This window comes from Apus apus, chromosome Z, assembly GCF_020740795.1.
Source record: "Apus apus isolate bApuApu2 chromosome Z, bApuApu2.pri.cur, whole genome shotgun sequence".
NCBI lineage: Eukaryota > Metazoa > Chordata > Aves > Apodiformes > Apodidae > Apus > Apus apus.
In genome coordinates, this window is record NC_067312.1 from 3,892,779 (window position 1) to 3,911,773 (window position 18,995).

At 44.9% G+C, this 18,995-nt stretch overlaps 1 protein-coding gene and 1 long non-coding RNA gene across 4 annotated transcripts in view; one reads left to right on the plus strand and one right to left on the minus strand.

The window, feature by feature from the left end:
* Nucleotides 1-530: 530 nt before the first annotated feature.
* LOC127395585 (uncharacterized) lies at nt 531-2,022 on the minus strand. The gene is made up of 2 exons (XR_007891826.1): nt 1,952-2,022; nt 531-1,452 (listed from the first exon to the last, which is right to left on the minus strand). It is a non-coding gene; the product is annotated as an uncharacterized LOC127395585 (long non-coding RNA).
* Nucleotides 2,023-2,095: 73 nt separating this feature from the next.
* The window catches only part of EPG5 (ectopic P-granules 5 autophagy tethering factor), a 61,741-nt gene continuing 44,841 nt past the window's right edge, over nt 2,096-18,995 (plus strand). For all 3 annotated transcript variants that reach the window (XM_051642684.1, XM_051642685.1, XM_051642686.1), the window contains exons 1-11: nt 2,096-2,167; nt 6,543-7,481; nt 9,659-9,902; nt 10,745-10,881; nt 11,469-11,576; nt 12,595-12,668; nt 14,139-14,247; nt 14,771-14,885; nt 15,748-15,898; nt 16,842-16,997; nt 17,328-17,485. In XM_051642684.1, the coding sequence (XP_051498644.1) occupies nt 2,114-2,167; nt 6,543-7,481; nt 9,659-9,902; nt 10,745-10,881; nt 11,469-11,576; nt 12,595-12,668; nt 14,139-14,247; nt 14,771-14,885; nt 15,748-15,898; nt 16,842-16,997; nt 17,328-17,485 (2,245 nt within the window). In that variant the 5' untranslated portion in view covers nt 2,096-2,113. The remainder of the gene's footprint in view (nt 2,168-6,542; nt 7,482-9,658; nt 9,903-10,744; nt 10,882-11,468; nt 11,577-12,594; nt 12,669-14,138; nt 14,248-14,770; nt 14,886-15,747; nt 15,899-16,841; nt 16,998-17,327; nt 17,486-18,995) is intronic.

Genomic DNA, 18,995 nt, shown 5'->3' on the forward strand with positions numbered 1-18,995 from the left:
CTACTTGCTGAGTACCAAGACAGTTGTGGGAGAGAACACCCCAAGGAAAGCTGGTGTGAGAACAAGTACTTGTGACGAGCCATGAGCTGCAGACCACATCGGGCTGCTTCCACTGGAACAATGTCAACTCTCCTGTGCATTGCACCATTTCTTCACTGGTCTTTTTCAGCTGACTGAGCATGAGAGGTGATATCAGCCTGTCCTGGATGTGGAGGTCCCCAGTGGGGCTGCTTGCACGTTCACTGCATGCACAGTAATCTCAAAATAGGGGTGCTGACTTTGAACTCAGCAACTGTTTGAACAGACCTAAGACCAAGCAAAACCTAGCTTAGAAGACGAGAGTCCAGACATGGAGCTACTGGGAAGGAAGTCTGTGTGCCCATGAAAGCTGAACTGGCATTTTTATCTTGGGCATCTTCCCTTGCCTGGTTGTCTTCTACGTGGTGCAGAAGACTTTGGCCACCTCCCATGCCCCTAGGCTTTCTCATAGACATCCTGCCTTCCCTGCCCTGGGAGAGAGAGAAGACAAATGCCTTAATAAGAGAACTGCTTTAATGAGACAGAATAATAATAAGAATACAGATAGTGAATAAATCAGATTCTGGGCACCCTGCTGTCAGGCAGAGTCAGACAGAACTCTCCCTTTTCAGTCCTTTGGGATAAAACATAAATTATCACAAGAAAACAGCTCTATTAGTAAAGGAAGTTTACATGAGAACTCCTGGCTGCATTTCCAGACACAGGCAGGACTAGGCAGGTGCCTCTAAGGGCTGGTACCTGGAAGGATCTGCCTGCAGGCTCCATAACCATGGCTCAGCTGGGCTCATCCTGTAGCTGAGGGGCTTGTGCAGCTCAGCACTGCACAGCCCTGTGCCTGCCAAGGCACATCATATTATTTGGGTTGGAAATCACCTTCAAGATCATCCAGTCCAGTCATTCCCCCAGCCCTGCCAAGGCCACCCCTGCCCCATGTCCCTCAGCACCACATCTACACGGCTTGGAAACCCCTCCAGGGATGGGGACTTCCCCCCTGCCCTGGGCAGCCTGAGCCAGGGCCTGACAACCCTTTCGGGGGAGAAAAATGGCCTCTGAACATACAATGGGATCCCAGTCAGGATCAATGCATCCCCCACCTTGACTGACGTCCAGCTTTACTTTTCCCACACATACTACAAATGACAGATTACGTTGACAGCATACGGTCTCCTCAAGCCCTGAACACGAGGTCCCACAGGGCAGACGCTGCCTGTTGGAAGACGGTTCCCTCCCTCACGACGGCGTCCTCTGCGGCGGCGGGCTGGCGCCCTGCTGGGGCGCTGGGAGAAAAGTCCCTTCTGCTCCCGGCGCGGCCCGGATCGGGCGTCAGCCGCGGCTCCAGGGGGACAGCGGGGCGGGGAGCAGCGAGTGGCGGCTCTGGGGGGGTGGGGGGGAGGCCTGGAGCTGCCGGGAGAGCTGCCGGACGGGCCGCAGCGGCTCTTACAGGAGGCCTCACACTCGCTTTCCCCCTCTAGCACCAGCCGGGGCTCCTCCCCAGCCCCCCCGGGCTCCCCTCCAGAGCAGCCCGGCCTCCTCCCCAGCCCCCCGGGAGCAGCCCGGCCTCCTCCTCAGCCTCCCCAGCCCCCCCGGGCTCCCCCCCAGCCCCTCCAGAGCAGCCCGGCCTCCTCCTCAGCCTCCCCAGGCTCCTCCCCAGCCCCCCAGGAGCAGCCCGGCCTCCTTCTCAGCCCCCCCGGGCTCCCCCCCAGCCCCCCAGGAGCAGCCCGGCCTCCTCCGCGGTCCCTCCGGCCTCCTCCCCAGCCCCTCCAGAGCAGCTCGGCCTCCTCCTCAGCCTTCCCAGCCCCTCCCCACCCCCCCCGGCCTCCTCCCCAGCCCCCCCGGCCTCCTCCCCAGCCCCCCGGGTCCCCCCCAGCCCCCCGGAGCGGCCCGGCCCCCCCGGGCTCCTCACGACACCCACAAGGCCTCCCCGGCAGGGCCCTGAGGCGGAGACGCCCCGCGGCCCGGCGTGTCCCCCCGCGCCTCCCGTAGCCAGCTGGCTGCTGATTGGGCGCCGTCCCGCGGGGGGCGGGCCCGGCGCGTCGCTTCCGGCCCGGCCCGCCCCGCAGCCGCGCCGGGCGCCATGGCGGAGGCGGTGCGGGAGCCGCGCCGGGCCCGCGGCAGGGCCAGGCCCAAGGTAGCGGGGAGCGGGGCTGGGGGGAGCCCGGGGGGGCTGGGGGGATCCGCCGTGCGGGGGACGGGGGGATCGCCGTGCGGGGGACGGGGCTGGGGCCGGCGGTGGGTCTGTGCCTGCCGCCTCCCGGGGGCGGGGGGGTCGGAGTGTGTGTGTGTGTGTGTGTCTGTTTGTCTGTGTGTGTCTGTTTGTCTGTGTGTGTCTGTTTGTCTGTGTGTGTCTGTTTGTCTGTGTGTGTCTGTTTGTCTGTTTGTGTGTGTGTGGCTGTGTGTGTCTGTGTGGCTGTGTGTGGCTGTGTGGCTGTGTGTGGCTGTGTGGCTGTGTGTGGCTGTGTGGCTGTGTGTGGCTGTGTGGCTGTGTGTGTCTGTGTGGCTGTGTCTGGCTGTGTGGCTGTGTGTGGCTGTGTGGCTGTGTGTGGCTGTGTGGCTGTGTGTGGCTGTGTGGCTGTGTGTGGCTGTGTGGCTGTGTCTGGCTGTGTCTGGCTGTGTCTGGCTGTGTGTGGCTGTGTGGCTGTGTGTGGCTGTGTGGCTGTGTGTGGCTGTGTGTGTCTGTTTGTGTGGCTGTGTGTGGCTGTGTGTGGCTGTGTGTGGCTGTGTGTGGTTGTGTCTGGCTGTGTGGCTGTCTGGCTGTCTGGCTGTCTGGCTGTGTCTGGCTGTGTGGCTGTGTTTGTGTGGCTGTGTGGCTGTGTTTGTGTGTGTGTTTGTGTGTCTGTTTGTGTGCCTGTGTCAGGGGAGAGGGGTGTGTGTCTGTCCTCCTGTCTGTGTGCACGTATATTTGTGTGTGTGTGTTGATGCTGGGGCTTTGGTCAAGGGGTTTAAGGGATTTGGCTCGTTTTTTGGGGTTACTCTTTGTTGCTGTTTTTTGTTTGGTCGGGTGGTTGCCCCTCTCCCCCGTTTTTTAAACTTTTGTTTTGTTTTGTTTTTAAGGCAGTCGAAAGGGTGTCTGCTCTGGGCGGTGTTTACATACGTGTTTGTTTGTCCTCCTCTTGCTGAAACCAGTTGGAGGGGGAGGGAGGGGCGGGTTGTTTGTCTGAAAAGACTACAGAATGTCTGCACGTTTCTGACGCGCTGTTAAGAAGGATTTAAGAGTAGTTGGCAGCCAGGTGAAGGCGGTCTGGTAGTTGGCTGTGAAAGGTTGTAAACAAGTCTTTTGTTCTTCCAGCCTGTGGCCTTCTCAAGTAGCTCTGTGTTGCCAGACAGCTGGAGTTGCTTCTGTGGTGAAGCAGTGGGACTTGTATCAGCATTCAGCAGTGTTTTAGTGTGGTGTGGGGTGACAGGCTTGCTTCATAAGCATAGCTTTGCCTTTGAAATGCTTCAACATGAGGCCACGCATACCAGGCAACTGTGTTTGTTTTTTAATAGTTGGTGATGTGGTTGTTAAGTGTCAGGGGAGGTTGCAACTAGGTAATCTTTAAGGACCTTTCCAACCCAAACCATTCTGTGATTCTGTAATCCTGTGTGTGTGTGTTCCATGTTTGTGGTGTTGGTACCAGCAGCTTTTCTAGAGGCTTTGCTTTTCTTGCAGCTCTGCTGTTGTCACTGTTCAGTGTGTCCTCTGAAAAGAAAAAAAAAAAGATCAGTAGAAATAAAATTGGCTTCATCCTGGCCCGGACCGTGACGGTTGTGCAGAATTGCAGTAGTTCATGGAAGTGATCCAATTGATCCAAAGTGAAGTATCTTGCCTCAGAGTTGAGTCAAAGTGGAGATGCTCTTCCCTTAATGCTTAACCTGTACGTGTTGTAAACGGCACCAGGCAGAGCACAGGCCTTGGAAGTTGTGGCTGTTACAGGCCTGTGAAGATAGATCAGTGGGTTAATTTGCTGCTAATTTGTAAAACAAGGGTTAGGTCCAAGTATCAGATGCAGCTGTTGTTCCTGAACATAAAGGCACCTAGAGAGTGGAGGGAAAAGCAGTCCCAGAAGAGTGTGTCACTGGTTTTGTTGTGATTCAGCCAAGCCTTAGGGCTGCTGCTTGAGAGAATCAGTTCCCTGCTGCAAGGCAGTGAGTCAGGGTGACGCTGGTAGCTCCTTAGCCTCGTGTGTATGGTGACTCTGCTGCCTCTGGCCACCCCTTTCAGGTATAATTCACTGCCAAACAATTCCCTGGCTGTGTCACATGTGAGGCTCCAGAATCCTGCAGCGTTACGCATGACCTGCTCCTGATATTTGTGTTGCTATTATTATGCTCAGCTCTGTTAATAGGCGGGAGGAGTGTTTGAGGATGCGGTTTGGGGTCCAGTCACATCGAGGACTTTTCCATTCCCATGCCTCAGAAACAGATGAAATCATTTGAAACTCTGAAATTCTCATGAGCTGGGAGAAAGGCTGGCTCAGCTGCGGGGCTGCCAAGTAATGGAACAGAGCCCGGGGTTTTCTGAAAACAGTAGCCCCAAAGTTAAGCTTGTCCAGTACCAGTAGCACCAAACTGATGCAAACACAAGAGAGCTGGCAATACCAGTGAACCTGGAACTGGTGAGGATGAGGCTGTGTGCATCTTGGTGGGTGTCCTTTCTTCACGGATGTGCTAGGAGAGTAGAATGGTTGGGCACAGGACAAGGCTAATGAGCAACCGTCACTTGGCTGAAGGGCTACACCTCAGAACAGCAGGTTTTGCTTTCATTTTAGTTCAGAACCTGATTTCTCTCATCTTTTCAGATGGATTATGGCATTTTTTGCCTTGGAAAGTGAGAACTGAGAGGCACTTCATACATTTTAAAGAAACCAAATATTTTATCTAGCTGTAGTTCTTTGGGAGGAATACAGCATGCTGCTGAAAGGTGAAAGTAGTTTCTCCTGTGTGAGGAGTGTAAGAGGGAACTTGGAGATTGCAGAGGGGAAAGGACCAGGGTGTGTTGGTAAAGTACATGGAACAGTACACATTCAAAAATATGATCAAGTGATACAGTATCTTGTGGAAATTACTGACTTTGAGTTAATTGGCAGGAGATGACCTGTTTTTTACCTCTCACCGATAGCTTTAGCTAGCCTTGGAGTGTCAGGAGTGTTTTGTGATCAGAAGTGTTTACAGCTTTTAGTATACTGGAAAACAGCCTGAAATCAAAGGCAGTGTATTGCCATTTTATAAAGAAGCTGTGGGTATGTGTTTGGGGTAAAATCAAGTTTAAGACTCAGCTTAGCTACAACTTTGGTTTGAGCTGTTTTCATGTATACCCTTTCATAAGGCAGAGTCATGTCAGATGTTTAGTCAAAGTATTTGTGATACTGCCAGCAGATTTCCAAAGGTATCATCATTTCCCCAGTCACGGAGGAGCACTGAGAGCTTTTCCTGATTTCAGTTGTGTTCTTTGTTGTATTGTGTGGGTCATCAAAACTGGAGCCTTGGAACCTAACCCTTCCCAATTTCTCTTCTAGTAAACTGGTAAGCATACACTAGCAATTTACAAATTGGCAAAACACTTTCCCAGTTTTTTGCTTTACAAATTGACAAAATATTTTCTTGCTTTCCTACCCAGCTTTTATTTACTGTGCCTTGCTTTGTGCAGGAGGCTAAGCTGCACCTTAGACTAGTTTTATGGGAACTATTTTCCTCCAGACTGATGTTAACTTAGAAGTGGATAATCTTACTGTCACTGCTACGTTTTTCTATATCTTTAGTATATAACAGCTATCTAAAACAGGTGTTTCTGTATTTGTTCAGATTTTGTGGTTGTTATAGAATGTAACTTGGGGATGCATTCCAGACTTTATTTATTTTGAAAGTACTTTTTAAAAAATAATTTTCACTAAAATATTTCTGTAAAACTTAAGGCAAATCTCAACATAACTTTTGTAATTTGGTAAAATCTAGCAACTCTGTTTAGCATTCAAAGTCTTGTTATTTCGTTACTTTACACTTTAATCACAGACTGGTTTGGATTGGTAAGGACCCTAAAGATCACCTAGATCCAACCCCCCTGCATGGGCAGGGACACCTCCCACCAGCCCAGGTTGCTCCAAGCCACATCCAACCTGCCCTTCAACACTTCCAGGGATGGGGCAGCCACAGCTTCTCTGGGCAACCTGGGCCAGGGTCTCACCACCCTCACAGCAAAGAATTTCTTCCTAACATCCAAACTCTCTCCTCTCTTCCAGCTTAAAGCCGTTACATCTTGGAATGTCCTGGGACATTATAGCTTTTTATGTAGAAAACAAGAAGTGACCAAGAGAATAGATGCTGATAGATAGTCTTCAAAGGGCAACTAAAGAACAAGGATCTGTTTGATTCATCTGTTTTAACCTTTAAGTGTTCTAAAAATTGATGTGTTGGGAGCGGCTTTCTGAGTTGTGATGTTGACAAACACTAGCTTGGTGATGGTGGGATCTGGGATGCAAGGGGGAGAAATGCACTCTGTAGTGACACTGTGTTTTTTTTTTCCCTAGGAAAAAAAGAAAAAAAGTAATGAGGAGTCCCGCATACAAGAGCCTGATGAAGTCTTCCTCCCTCCTGTGGCACAAGTGTCTTCTCTAGCCAGTAAAGAGCAGGTGGAACATCCTGGAGAATTCACAGAGATTTGTCTCAGTGATGAAGCAGGGGGTGAAAAAGCTGCCAATGATGTGTGTGACGCCCCCCCGAGCAATTTATCTTCAGCAAATGAAGGAGCTTCAGCAGTGGCTCCGGAGCCTCCCACGGATGTGGAAGAGTTGAAAGCCAATCCTTCCCGTGAGGAAAGTGAGGGGGATTTTGATAAAAGTGGTACAGGCAAGTTGGATAAACCTGAGAGCCGTGTGGAGGCAGTTGCTAGTGGATCAGGAAACTGTGATTTACTGAATAGTACCTTCCATTCCAGTACTGCTGGCTCTCAGACAGTGCTGGGCGTCTTACGGGACAAAGGAGCTGAGAACTTACAGGGTGTTACAAGTCCTCTTGTCCGTTCTTCAGAGAAGCTTCCTCCTACTATCTCACAGCTCCCTGAGAAATCCAAAACACGTATTCAGCGTTCGGTGTTGAAACCAGTTTATCCAGACTTGTCAGCTGAATTGTCCTGTGAGAGACCAACTGTAATAGCAGTTAAACCGCTGCTGCACAGTGAAAGGCTGTATCCAGAGCTCCCAGCTGAGCCAGAACTGGTGCCCTTTACCAGAGAACAACTGAAAATCTTCGAGCCATGTTCATGGCTAGAGAATGTTGACTCCTATGCTGAGGAATTTGAAAGTGTGGCTCATCAGGAGAGGCATGAATTTTATGAACTGCTCCTGAACTACATGCGCTGTAGGAAGCAGCTGTTGCTGGCTGAGGCAGAGCTGCAGGCGATGACGACAGACTGCCAAAATGTGAAGGGAAGATTGTGGACTTTTAAAGAACAACAGAAAACTGTGCAGGTGCTGTTGCTGAAGCAGCTTTTGAACCTAAACTATTTCGCTGCAACTGCAGACATTGATTTTACTTGCTGGGAAGTATATAATATTTAAGCTGTTTTGTGCTGAAAGAGATGATTGCCTTTGCTTTCTGTCTCTCCACTAGTGCCCAGTACTTCAGAGTATCATCCTGCTGAGATGTAAGACAGTTTGTGGTTTGATTTTTAAACTCTGAGTGTAGGCTAGTGGGATCTCTTTGCAGTTGGTCAGAATGATCTGTGTACAGCCAGTTCTGCCTGTCTTGTAGGGTGAAATTCGTGTCCCAGCACGGGGTATGTGGTGGAGTAGGACTTGAGTGACTGTAGTGGTGATGTCCCATCTGGCCTGCTGCCTGTAGGGACAGTTTCACTGACGTCATTCCTGAGGGTCCTGCTGTCAGAGGTGGCAGCTGCAGAGAAACTTGAGTCATGCTCCTGTGCAACTCTGTTGATCAAAGCACGGGGAGGATGAAGTTCCTCCATTTCCAGTAACTCTTGCTCCATAAGTGGTGGTGTGCTTTTAGCAGCTCTCAGCGTGGTCCTGGTACTCTGCATGATTTCTCTTTGCAAATCAGAGGGATCTGCAGATCTCTTTGGTGCAGGCATGAGACAAATTTTCCCCCATTCTTTTTCTGTGTAACTTTTTTTTTGGAGCTGGATGTTATAGTGGGAGTGAATGAAATTGTCCCAGCAAACACATAATCAAAATTGTCCAAGGGTGCTAAGTACCTGTGTTTGTGGTGGATTTCACTGTTGTTCCTGTGAGTACAGTGCCTCTCCTGCATGGTTTCTGAGCTGAGATGTTGAGAGAAATCTGAACAGACCTGAATCTTTCCCATTTTCCTAGGGAATAACACTGAGCCTCCCTGGACCCTCTGTTTTGTGTTGATTGCTTTCTACATGGAAAGAGATTTTGGCTTCACTCTTACATCCCCACTGGGCATCATACACTTGGCTTAGCTTGCCTCTTGCTTTATGCCATCCTGATTCACTATGTATTTATTGTATGTCCAGAGTAATTGTTATCTTTATACCAATTAAAAATTCCTATAGAATCAGAATTATTAAGGTTGGAAGATACCTTAAAGATCACCAAGTTCCAACCCCCCTGGCATGAGCAGGGAACCACTAGACCAGGTTGCACAAAACCTCCTCCAACTTGGCCTTAAAAACCTCCAGGGATGGGGCATCAACAACCTCCCTGGGCAACCCGTTCCAGTTCCTCACCACCCTTATAGGGAAGAATTTCTTCCTAATATCTAACCTAAATCTTCCCTCTCTCAGTTAAAACCACTACCCCTTGTCCTATCATGTCTTCTCTGATGGAAAGCCCCTCCCCAGCTTTCCTGGAGCCCCTTCAGGCACTGGAAGGTGCTCTAAGGTCTCCCTGGAGCCTTCTCTTCTCCAGGCTGCATAGCCCCAACTGTCTCAGCCTGTCTTCATAGCAGAGGTGCTCCAGCCCTCTGATCGTCTTGGTGGCCCTTCTCTTATTCTACTGACTTAGGAAACACAGGGTTCCTTTCAAGTTAAGCTTCCAAAGTGCTGGCACTGAAGCGTGTTTCCTGGTTGCATAAAACAATAACATTATATATTATGGTTTTCTTGTTCTGAAGAATTTGAGATAGGACAGAGGAGAACTGGCCTTAGTTTTTAATTCCAATTTGGGAAGAAGTTGAAGTACAGTTAAATTCTGAAAATTTTAGATGTACAGTGTGGAACTTCTATAAATATTCAGTTCTGGGAGCTTAGAAAGATACCTATCTCCTTTCAGTACTTATTTTAGCTTTAAAATAGCAGATTCAAGTATTTATGGAAATCTATAAACTGAGAACCAGTTGGGCTCGCTGGGAGTAGAGAGACCTTATTTTGTTCACATGTGTCAGTGGTACAGACAAGTCACTTCATGTCTGTTTCTAAATTTGAGTTTTTGAGGGTTTATAGAGTTATTTTTTTGAGAAGTCAGGGATATTAATCCAGTAACGGGTGATGCTAAAAAACTATGTAGGGTGTTCTGAAAGGTTTGTCTTTTCCACCTGTGAAGCCTTTTATGAAAGCCTTGAAATCTGTTGGGGAGAGGGTCATGTCAAGATTAATTTCTATAAGCACACTTGTCCCCAGAAAAATGACAAAGCCACTTACATAAAATACTGTCTTTCCTTTCAGGGAGTCTGTGCAGATCAGTGCAAAGTGACAGGTCACCATCGCTACCAGACAGTGGAGCTGAATGAAAACGTGTTGGGGGAACTCAAAAAGCTGTTTGAAGCCAAAACGGAGCATGTGCACCAGACACTGGCACTGCACTCGTACACGTCGGTCTTGTCCCGGTTGCAGGTGGAGTCCTATGTCTACAGGTTGCTCAGCAGCTCGTCCCTGTTGAGATCAGTGGCTCTTCAGCAGCAAGAACAAGGTGTGTTGCTGGACTAGACCCCTCCCCGTGCTGTTCAGGGTGTCCAGCACCCTATTCACCTGCAGTTCTGGAGCCTTGTGGTGGAATTCATATACTGATACTCCTCTGATACTAAAACCTGCTCATCAAACTTTTTACTCATGGAGAGAACTCCGGTTCTGCTATGCTATTTGTTTGGAGAGTGGCAGCTGAATGCGGGAGTGCTACATTCTGTCTAGGTTGTATAGTGCCCCTGGAATATAGAGGAACACTGGGTGGGATGGGATGCCCACATTCCAATCTTATGTTGTCAAAGGCAACATATAACATGGTCCCTTATCCAAACTGATTACGGACAATTCTTAAACCAGCTGGATGATTTTTCCTGCTTTACTTCCTCTTGGAAGGCCGTTTGAAATCTCACTGCTCTAGTACTTAGAAATCTTTTTGGTTTTCATCCTAGCTGTATTGCATATTTGGGTTTGTGCCAATATAATCTTTAAGCTAAAATATTCCTCCCCCTCCTGCCCTGGATACTTACCCTTCCTAGTCCACCTCCCACATAGTTTATTTGCTTAGTAAGAGGTGGTTCTTACAAGGTTTATGTTGAGGGCATGCCTTTTTGTCAGAGCAGCCATAATATATTCTTGTAACTAGCATCTAATGCATAAGATAAAGTAAAATAAAATGAAATACTCCAAATAAGTGTTCTTCTCTGTCAGGTTTAGCAAGCATCTGTGTTGAAATTTCTTGGTATCTGTAGATATGGAGTGCAAATTTTCTTTATAGCCTTAAAGCTGCTACTTACACTACTGCTCCCAGACTGGCTCATCAAAGCTGTTAATTCTGTTTTTAATTTACAGTTTCAAAGCAGTCCGAGAATATTTCTTCAGACTTGAGCCACTTGAAGGAATGTATCAGTGTCCTTTTCAGTTTCACTCGCAGAGTTATTGAAGATCCTCAGTTTTGGAGTGACCTTCTTATGTGGCTGCAGAGACTGGTGAGGAAGTAAACATGGTTATATCTGTTTGATCCAATATATGGGATGAATTTGGGAGTAATTTCTGAAAGTGACACTGCTTCTCTTACTGTCCCACGTGTAATGATTTTTTTTTTTTTTAATTTGTTCTACTTGAGGAACAGAATCTATTACTGGATCTTTAGAATTAATTCCCTTGTCTAATGAAGTCAGTGGAGGTCAGGAGCGTTAATGAGGGCTGTCACCTGAGCAGCCAAGACTCCTCAGAATGGACTTATTACTCAATATTTATTATGCTTTTTCTTATTTTGAAAGTAAAACTATTTGGACTTTTCATTTTTGAGAAAATTATTTTCTTGCTGATTTCTAGATAAATTAGTTTTTGATGCAATTGTGAAGTAATTAACTTTCATACACCAAAAAAACAGTCTGTGGCTCGTGAGCTAAGCAGGCAGACTTTTAAATGCTGTTCATCTAACTTGCTCTGAAAACTGAGGTTTGTTAGGAAGCAAGGGAAGAGAAATGAAAAAAGAAATATTAGTCTAGATGGCAGGACTGAAGGAACGAGCTTGAAAATATTTACAAGATTGCAATATGCTTCCCTTTAGGTGTCAGTGTTGCAGAGAATTGGCTGCCCAGGTGACCATCTCTTCCTCTTCAACCACATCCTTCGGTGTCCAGCTGGGATCAGCGAGTGGGCTGTTCCATTCATTCAGGTGTGAATGTTTAATTCTCTACTGCCAGCAGGTTGGCGTGGGAGTGCATTGGGTAGGAGAGGAGGGTCTTGTGCCTAGTCTATCCCTCATGACTGCCAAGTGTTTCCAGGTATGTGGAATCTTGACAACACTTGAGCATTTGATCAAGGGATGTGTATACCCAGGTTAGCCCAGCCATGAGCAGGGAAATACAGATCATTCTTGGCTGGAGAGACTCCATGAAGGGCAGTCAAGGGCTTGCAATGCACCTCAGGTTCTGGGAGTGCTCTCCAAGAAAAGGGAGGGATATTTAGGCTTGAAATAGCAGCTGTACGTGAGACAAGTGAGATTGGGGGCAGGTCTGTGATGTGTAAGGGATGAGGAAGAACAATTATTTTTTTTTTTTGTACCGTGTGTCGAGTTGTGGTTGGTTTCTCGGTGAAGTTTGTTTGAAGGGCAAGAAGTTTACTTTATATAGGTCAGAGGGAGTTCAAATGTCAAAAGGCACCAGGGCCTTAGTAAGAACATTTTTACTTCTCCAAGAGGAGATAATGTTGGAAATCTAGCTGTCAGAAAAGTGTTGCAGTTATGTTAACAGAGAAAGACAAGCAATGAAATAAAGGATAGAACAGGGTCATAGAATCATTTAGGTTAGAAAAGACCCTGGTTATCGTAGAGTCCAAGTGTTAGGACTGACGTGGAAGGATCTTAACTTACCCTGTGTTCAACATCCCAGTTCCCCCTGGTGCCCAGAAGTACATGTGAAACAAAGACATAAGTTTTATTTTTTTAGAGCTTTTGATGGTATTTTTTTTCCTCCTTTAATTTCTATCAATACGTCTTTTGGACAACTCCCAGTGTTTTGCCATAGTAATACTTTCCCTAAGGTGTGGGTACTGTCTTTTATGGATACATTTTTAGTCTGAACAAAAAGCTAGTGAAAAATATGTAACTCAAAATTTTAATTTCTCTAATAAAACTAATTTACCCTTTTTTTACTTCTCTAAATGTACTTAGTTTTTTTAAAATTCACTTTCAGATCAAAGTCTTGGACAACCCATCGGGTGTCTTTCATTTCATGCAGTCTCTTGCCTTGCTTATGTCTCCTGTCAAGTAAGTATGAGTATGTTTTTATATAAATGTGCTCTGATTGTTCAGGAGTAGGAAGCATGACAAAAGATCTACTTGCAAAACCCTGAAAGCTCATTGTAGGCAAAGTCACAAAAGTGGGCACAAGTAAGAGATTCATAGTTTAGCTCAAAGTCTTTTTACTCACTCATGTTTAAATACAGCCTTGGCAGTACATTCTCGCACTGTGCACAGTTGGAGCAGCTTGCTTTCAGCTGCCAAACAGCTCGTGAAGGCTGCATGTTTTGTTTGTGTGCCTTCTGAAATAAAGTTCTTGCCTTGCATGATGGCCTGCTCATTGTACTGTCCCTGCAACGGAAGCTCTTGACTAAAGGCTTTGTTAAGCTGGTGGGTATGCTGGTTATGCTGCTTCATTTTTTCATCCTTTTTCCATGGTGCTTGCAGACATCAGTCATTAGTGAAAACTTATGTGCTTCATATATATATATATATATATATAAAAATATAAAATTTCCTTCCCCCATGTCCAGATTTTAAAGTGAAAGGTTCAAACTGCTGGTATTTGGTGTTGTCACTGTCCTGTTTATTGTAGGCTGTTCTTTTAAAGGATTTTGTTTTTATGTTCCCTGTCTAGAGCTGCTTGGGTAAACAAGTATATCCTGAGGGCATGTGTATTTTCAGTGCATTTTCATGCTTGTGTTTTGAACAAGGACCAATTCAAGATGTCTGGAGTGGTGCTCTCAATGATTAATAGCAGAAGGCAGAGCATCCATAATGGCTGTACTTTCTAATAAAAGAGCTGAAGGTTGCCTGTTACACTTCTGCATGTCAGGAACAAATTGAGTTCTGAATGTTATGTTTAACTTGATGGTCTGTGTCTGAACAAATACAGATTTATATGAAACAGAGTCTGAAACTAGTACCCCAGACTTAGAGTGGGCTACTACGTGGAACTGGAGCTGGCTCGATTTTGGGCAACTCTTTCCTGGAAGGTCTTCAGTTTTGATAGCTCAGTGAGCTAGAGACCTGACCTCTTACTAATGTTGGTGTGGTGTCCAGCTAATGCAGCTATGAAGGTTGTAGATGGAGCTGACCTGCACTCATTCTGTTTGTTGTGGACTTGCCAGATGATAGCCTTGAATGGTGGTTGTACAGGACCTCTGCTGAAATATGACTCTTCCTTTTTTTTTTTTTTTTAAGAAAATATTTTTCTTATACATGGACAAGAATAGGTTTGTTTCTTGCATACTTAAATATGCTGGCTATACAGGCCTGATAGCAGTTTACATTTTTCAAAATATTGCTGGAAGATAATTTACTGAATACAGGAGGTTGGTGTGAATCTTGTAAGGCATCAAGTTATTTGGCATAATTGTTAATTTCTAGTTCTTTTATCTGTTTTCTAGTATCTGCTCTTAACTGAAAGATTACTAAATTCAGAATCTTTAATTTTCTGTTGTTTTTTTTTAAACTTGATTTTTTACTTTAAATCAGAAATCGGATGGACTTCATGTGCCATATGAAACCAAGTGAAAGGAAAAGTTCCTCTTCATCTGGGAAGGAATCTGGAAACTGGACCCTGGTAGATGAAGGAGGAGAAGAGGTGAAGCAAAGTTACTTTTTTAAACTTTTTTTCCTGTTTATCCTTTTGCTCAAGCTTATTGTAATGATTTTTGTGAAATGGAAGAAGGAAAGCTGGCTTGTTTAGTTAAAATGAATCATTTGAAACTTAGATTTTTTTACTCTCCTTGTTCTCCTATCTCCTTGATATATAACTAGATAATGGTGTTTCCAGAGATGAGTACTAACAGATAGAAACAAAACTTACTTGAACTATTGCATGCAAAAATATCATGGAAATAGACACGTGCTTGGGTAGGTGCTTGCCTTCAGAAGCTCTCTTTGTCTGGGGCAGTGTTGCTTCTGCTCCTGTTTCCTAGTTGGTTATGACTTTTATAGAAACACACACAGGAAAGAAGTTCAGGAGAGTGTGAGTGTGGGGAGAGTTCATTTGTATTTCCTTGGTTTCCCTCCTACAAGCAAACTGATTACTACAGTAGTAAAGCCCTTTTACTATGCATTTTGTTGGAAAGCTACTGAATGGGACTGTTTGTATTTATCTATAGGATGAGGATCCCGAAACAAGCTGGATTCTGCTTTTGGAAGATGATTTGATTGCTCTGTTGTCACAGTTTCCATTTCATGAACTCTTTCAGCACTTCCTTGGCTTTAAGTCTGGAGGTAAATCAGCTGCTAAGGAGTTATTCTTTATTTTGCTTAGGCTAATTGTATTATTGACTAAAACTGCTTTGAATGCTACTGCAGTGGGAAAGCCTGAATGAAGTAATGATGATCCTCTGCAACAGCTTGCAGTCTGAACAGATCATAGAATCACAGACTGGTTTGGGTTGGAGAGGACCTTAAAAATTATCTAGATCCAATCCCCTGCATGGGCAGGGACACCTCCCACCAGACCAGGTTGCTCCAAGCCCCATCCAAGCTGCCCTTCAACACTTCCAGGGATGGGGCAGCCACAGCTTCCCTGGGCAACCTGTGTTGTTGTGTCACCACCCTCACAGTGAAGAATTCCCTCCTCCTGTCTAAAGGAAATCTCACCTCTTCCAGTTCAATCCATTCCATCTTGTCCTCTTGCTACATGCCCTGTAGATAGGTGTGCCATGGGTATGAGGTAACTGAGAAACTTAGCACACTACTGGTGTGCAAAATGTGGGGAGTTCTTTCCTGTAGTTTTGATCTGCTTGGTAGTGATTCACATGTGCTTTCACAACTGACTTTTCTATTTTGGAAGAGGCAAGAGCCATAACATTACCATGATTTTTCTCCAATTATTTATTTATTGCTTATTTTGTTTAATCTCTGGACTAGTACATGAAGATAGCTGCTTGCTAGAGGTCTTATAACACAAAGATTATTTATACTTTTATGCTTATCAGGTATTTATTGTTAAGTTCATAAACAAAGCATCAACCTCAGATCACTATACAATGAACTGTTACTTTAAGTGCTTGTTAAATTACTTAAAAAAAATCAGAATTCACACTTTTTTTTTTTTGAGACTTACTTTTTATGTTCTCTGTCTTAGGTGCTTATTTTCCTGAAAAAACAACTCCCCACGAGATGATGAAGATTTTTGCTTTTGCAAACTCCTTGGTGGAACTTCTGTCTGAAGGGTTAGAAACATTTAACAGAGCACGGTACCGACAGTTTGTGAAGCGAATTGGTCAGCTGATCAAGTAAGTGAGCTTTCTCTATGATACTATTTAATCTTTTGCATACAGTCTGGTTTAAAGTTCAGAGCTTCAAAAGAAGCTCCAAACCTGCCACCAAGCATACAAAAAACCCCCAAACAACCCATATGGTTAGTTCTTCTGGCAGATTTTGGTCTGAGAGTTGCTCTGTTTAGGGTCAGCCATTCTGGGAATCTGGAGTCCCAGAGTCCTTGACTCTAAAGCTGCTTGTGAAGTGTAAAATTGCAGCATCCAACTGCTATGGGTACAAAGGAGCTGGGTGAGCTTTGGAGCACAAGCCTCTGCCTTCCATCAGGGATATTTGTAGGTTTGTCTTGGAAAGTCACTGAAATCTGACAAACAGTTTCTCCAGTCACTCCTATTTGTAACTAGTGTTACTGCTTTCTTTCCTTTGTTACCCAGAATTGTTTTAGGGTCTTTAATTTGCTCCTTGAAAATTGTCATATTGTTGCTTAAAGCTTGCTCTTTATTTTTAAGTCTTTTACACTCATTTTATATAGGTTCTGTGAGTGTGTTTTCAGGGGGCATACAGTTAAATCAGAAACAAACCCAAGTTTCTTTTTTATTAGAGCAGGTACTTTCCAAGTATTCCTCAGTATTTCTCAGTATTCCTGCATGATCTCTTTGCTTGGACTGCCTCTTCCTACCCTAAGGTTCTAAAGTTCAGACACAGACTGATATGGTATAACTGAATATCATGCACTGGTTGTTTGCAGAGCTAAGGAAGGATGACACGGGAATTTTAGACTAATGCTGTCTGAATGGTGAAGGGAAATGCTATTTATACAGAAATCCCTGGAAACCAGAGGACAAAGGATTGAACATGTCTCCCTTGGCTAGGCTCTACTCTAGTTAAAATAGTTTGTCTTTTTATATGATGATGACATACTTAATGATCCTTCTTTAACTGGTGTGTTCTGCTGTCTAGGATGACACTTTGTCATGTGAGTGACCACTGGGCCCAGTATGTTGGTGGCAGTAAACAATATGGATCAGTAACACATTCCTACTCTCTGGAAAAACTGCAGCTGGAGTTTGATGAGCTGTTTTTTAGAGCTGTTCTTCATGTTTTGAAGGCAAAAAGGTAGGCTGTCCAATGTGATTGAACTGTCTTCATCTTGGAAGGGGGAACTGCAGTAGCTTTAAATACTTTATGGTTTAAACAAGACTACAATATGCAGGGTTTTTGAGTGTACTGGTGGTAATAAGATGGGGGAGGAATTGTGCCTTGAGTTCTGGCATTTAGCAGAAGCCCTGGTGGCTTGTTCAGCTCAGAATGAGGTTAATTCGTGATGCTAAAACACATCCTCGCATTCCTAAATTTGTTATATGGCAGAGATGTCATCATATGTCTCCATTTCCAATGTTGGGATTTATCTGGGTGAAACTTTCTCTGCCTTTTCAACTCCAACAGGTTGGGAGTCTGGTTGTTCATGTCCGAAATGCCTTATGGAACCTTATCCAGCAACATGCTTTGGAGGCTCTTCTTTGTCATGCACTGTGCAGAGAGTGAGCATCTGGAAAAGCTCTGCTCTGGTCTGCAGCCTGCAGACTGCAAGCAAAGACTCAAAGGTAGAATTCCTTTACTCAGAACCAATTCTTGTCAACTCAGCGACTGCTGTATCTGCAATGGGTTGTTTAGTTCCTTGCAGGTTTTATTGTTAAATACACCTTCAGCAGCATCATCACTGGCACAGAGGCCTCAGAAATGTTTTGGGCAGTTCACAGTCTAGTTTGACAGAACTCTTTAAGATTCAAAGGAATTGTTGTAGCTACAGTCCTTACAGTTGTTTTTTTTCTCAGACAGTTACTGCAGCTGGCTGCTTTGGAGAGCTGCAAAAAGCACCATGCAGTAGGTACTTCCTGTGTACTCTAATATTAGAGTCCCATCTAGAGCTTTGATAGTATTTGGAGACTGAGATTTAAATCCTGAAATAAAGAATTTTGTACCACTGAAGTTTTTCTTCTGAGCTGTTGACAGTTGTCAACGGTTAAGCTGTTGATATTTGGATAAATACCCTAGTCCTGCTGTCCTCCCCCCTTCCTATCATTGTCTTCAGTGACTTGCACTATTGAAGATCTGCTTATCTTCCACAACTGGAGATGCTTCCCTTATCCCAAGCCTTCTTTTGATGCTTTTTTTGTCCTATATACCACATTTTATTTCTAATTCCTCATGACTTCTGTGCTGTATGGATTTCCACAGTGATGGCTTTAGCTATCGCAGTTATTTAGAGGCCAGCTGGAATGCTACATTCCCTTTGCTGCTGCCTTCATGGAAGATATTTCAGGACTTGATTGACAGGGAGACAGGTAAACAAAGCAGCAACTCCCTGCTTCACAGCCTCTTTGCTGTCTTTGAGGAGAGCACATCTCATTCTGTTAGTTTTAGCTTTCAGCTAGCTGGAAGCCCAGGTAGCTGTCACCACATCAAACAAGTATTTTGATGGAGAAAGTAGAAAACAGCAGTATTGAGAGACTACTGAGTGTCTTGACTCTGTGAAAGCTCAAATAACGTTTAAGGCAATTTATGCAGGTTGGGAGAAGCATATGAAGACTGTAGCTGTGTATGCCTTATGAAGTGCTGAGCTGATTAGCACTTGCCAGTTATTTCAGTGAAATCCATCTAATTTTCTAAAAAAGCTGCTTCTTTTTACTGTGGTGACTTAATTTCCTGTAATTCATAGCCTAGAAGACAATTACATTAAATACTTTTGGAAGAGGACCTTTTATATTGATTTCCCTTCCCAAGTGATGTTTGAGAAATGTTAAAGGTGGTAAATCTACATGTGATAGCAAGCCTTGGTAACTGATGGAAGCTTTAAACTTGCATATATAGAAGTCGGAGCGTAGTCACTTTTAAGGAGTAGGTAATGATAGCACAATAAAATGGAGTGCAGTGGTTGGAGCTGCTTCTGGACAATAAGAGCTACCAGATATAAAATACCCTCCTGGGGAAATAAGGAAAGTCTGGTTACTTAATGTATTCTTGAGCAGACAAAATGTTAATTTATGGTGGAACACATGTTTTCAAAGACAAGCAGTGACCTAGTAGCTTCTTTATGTTGGATACTTATGTGAG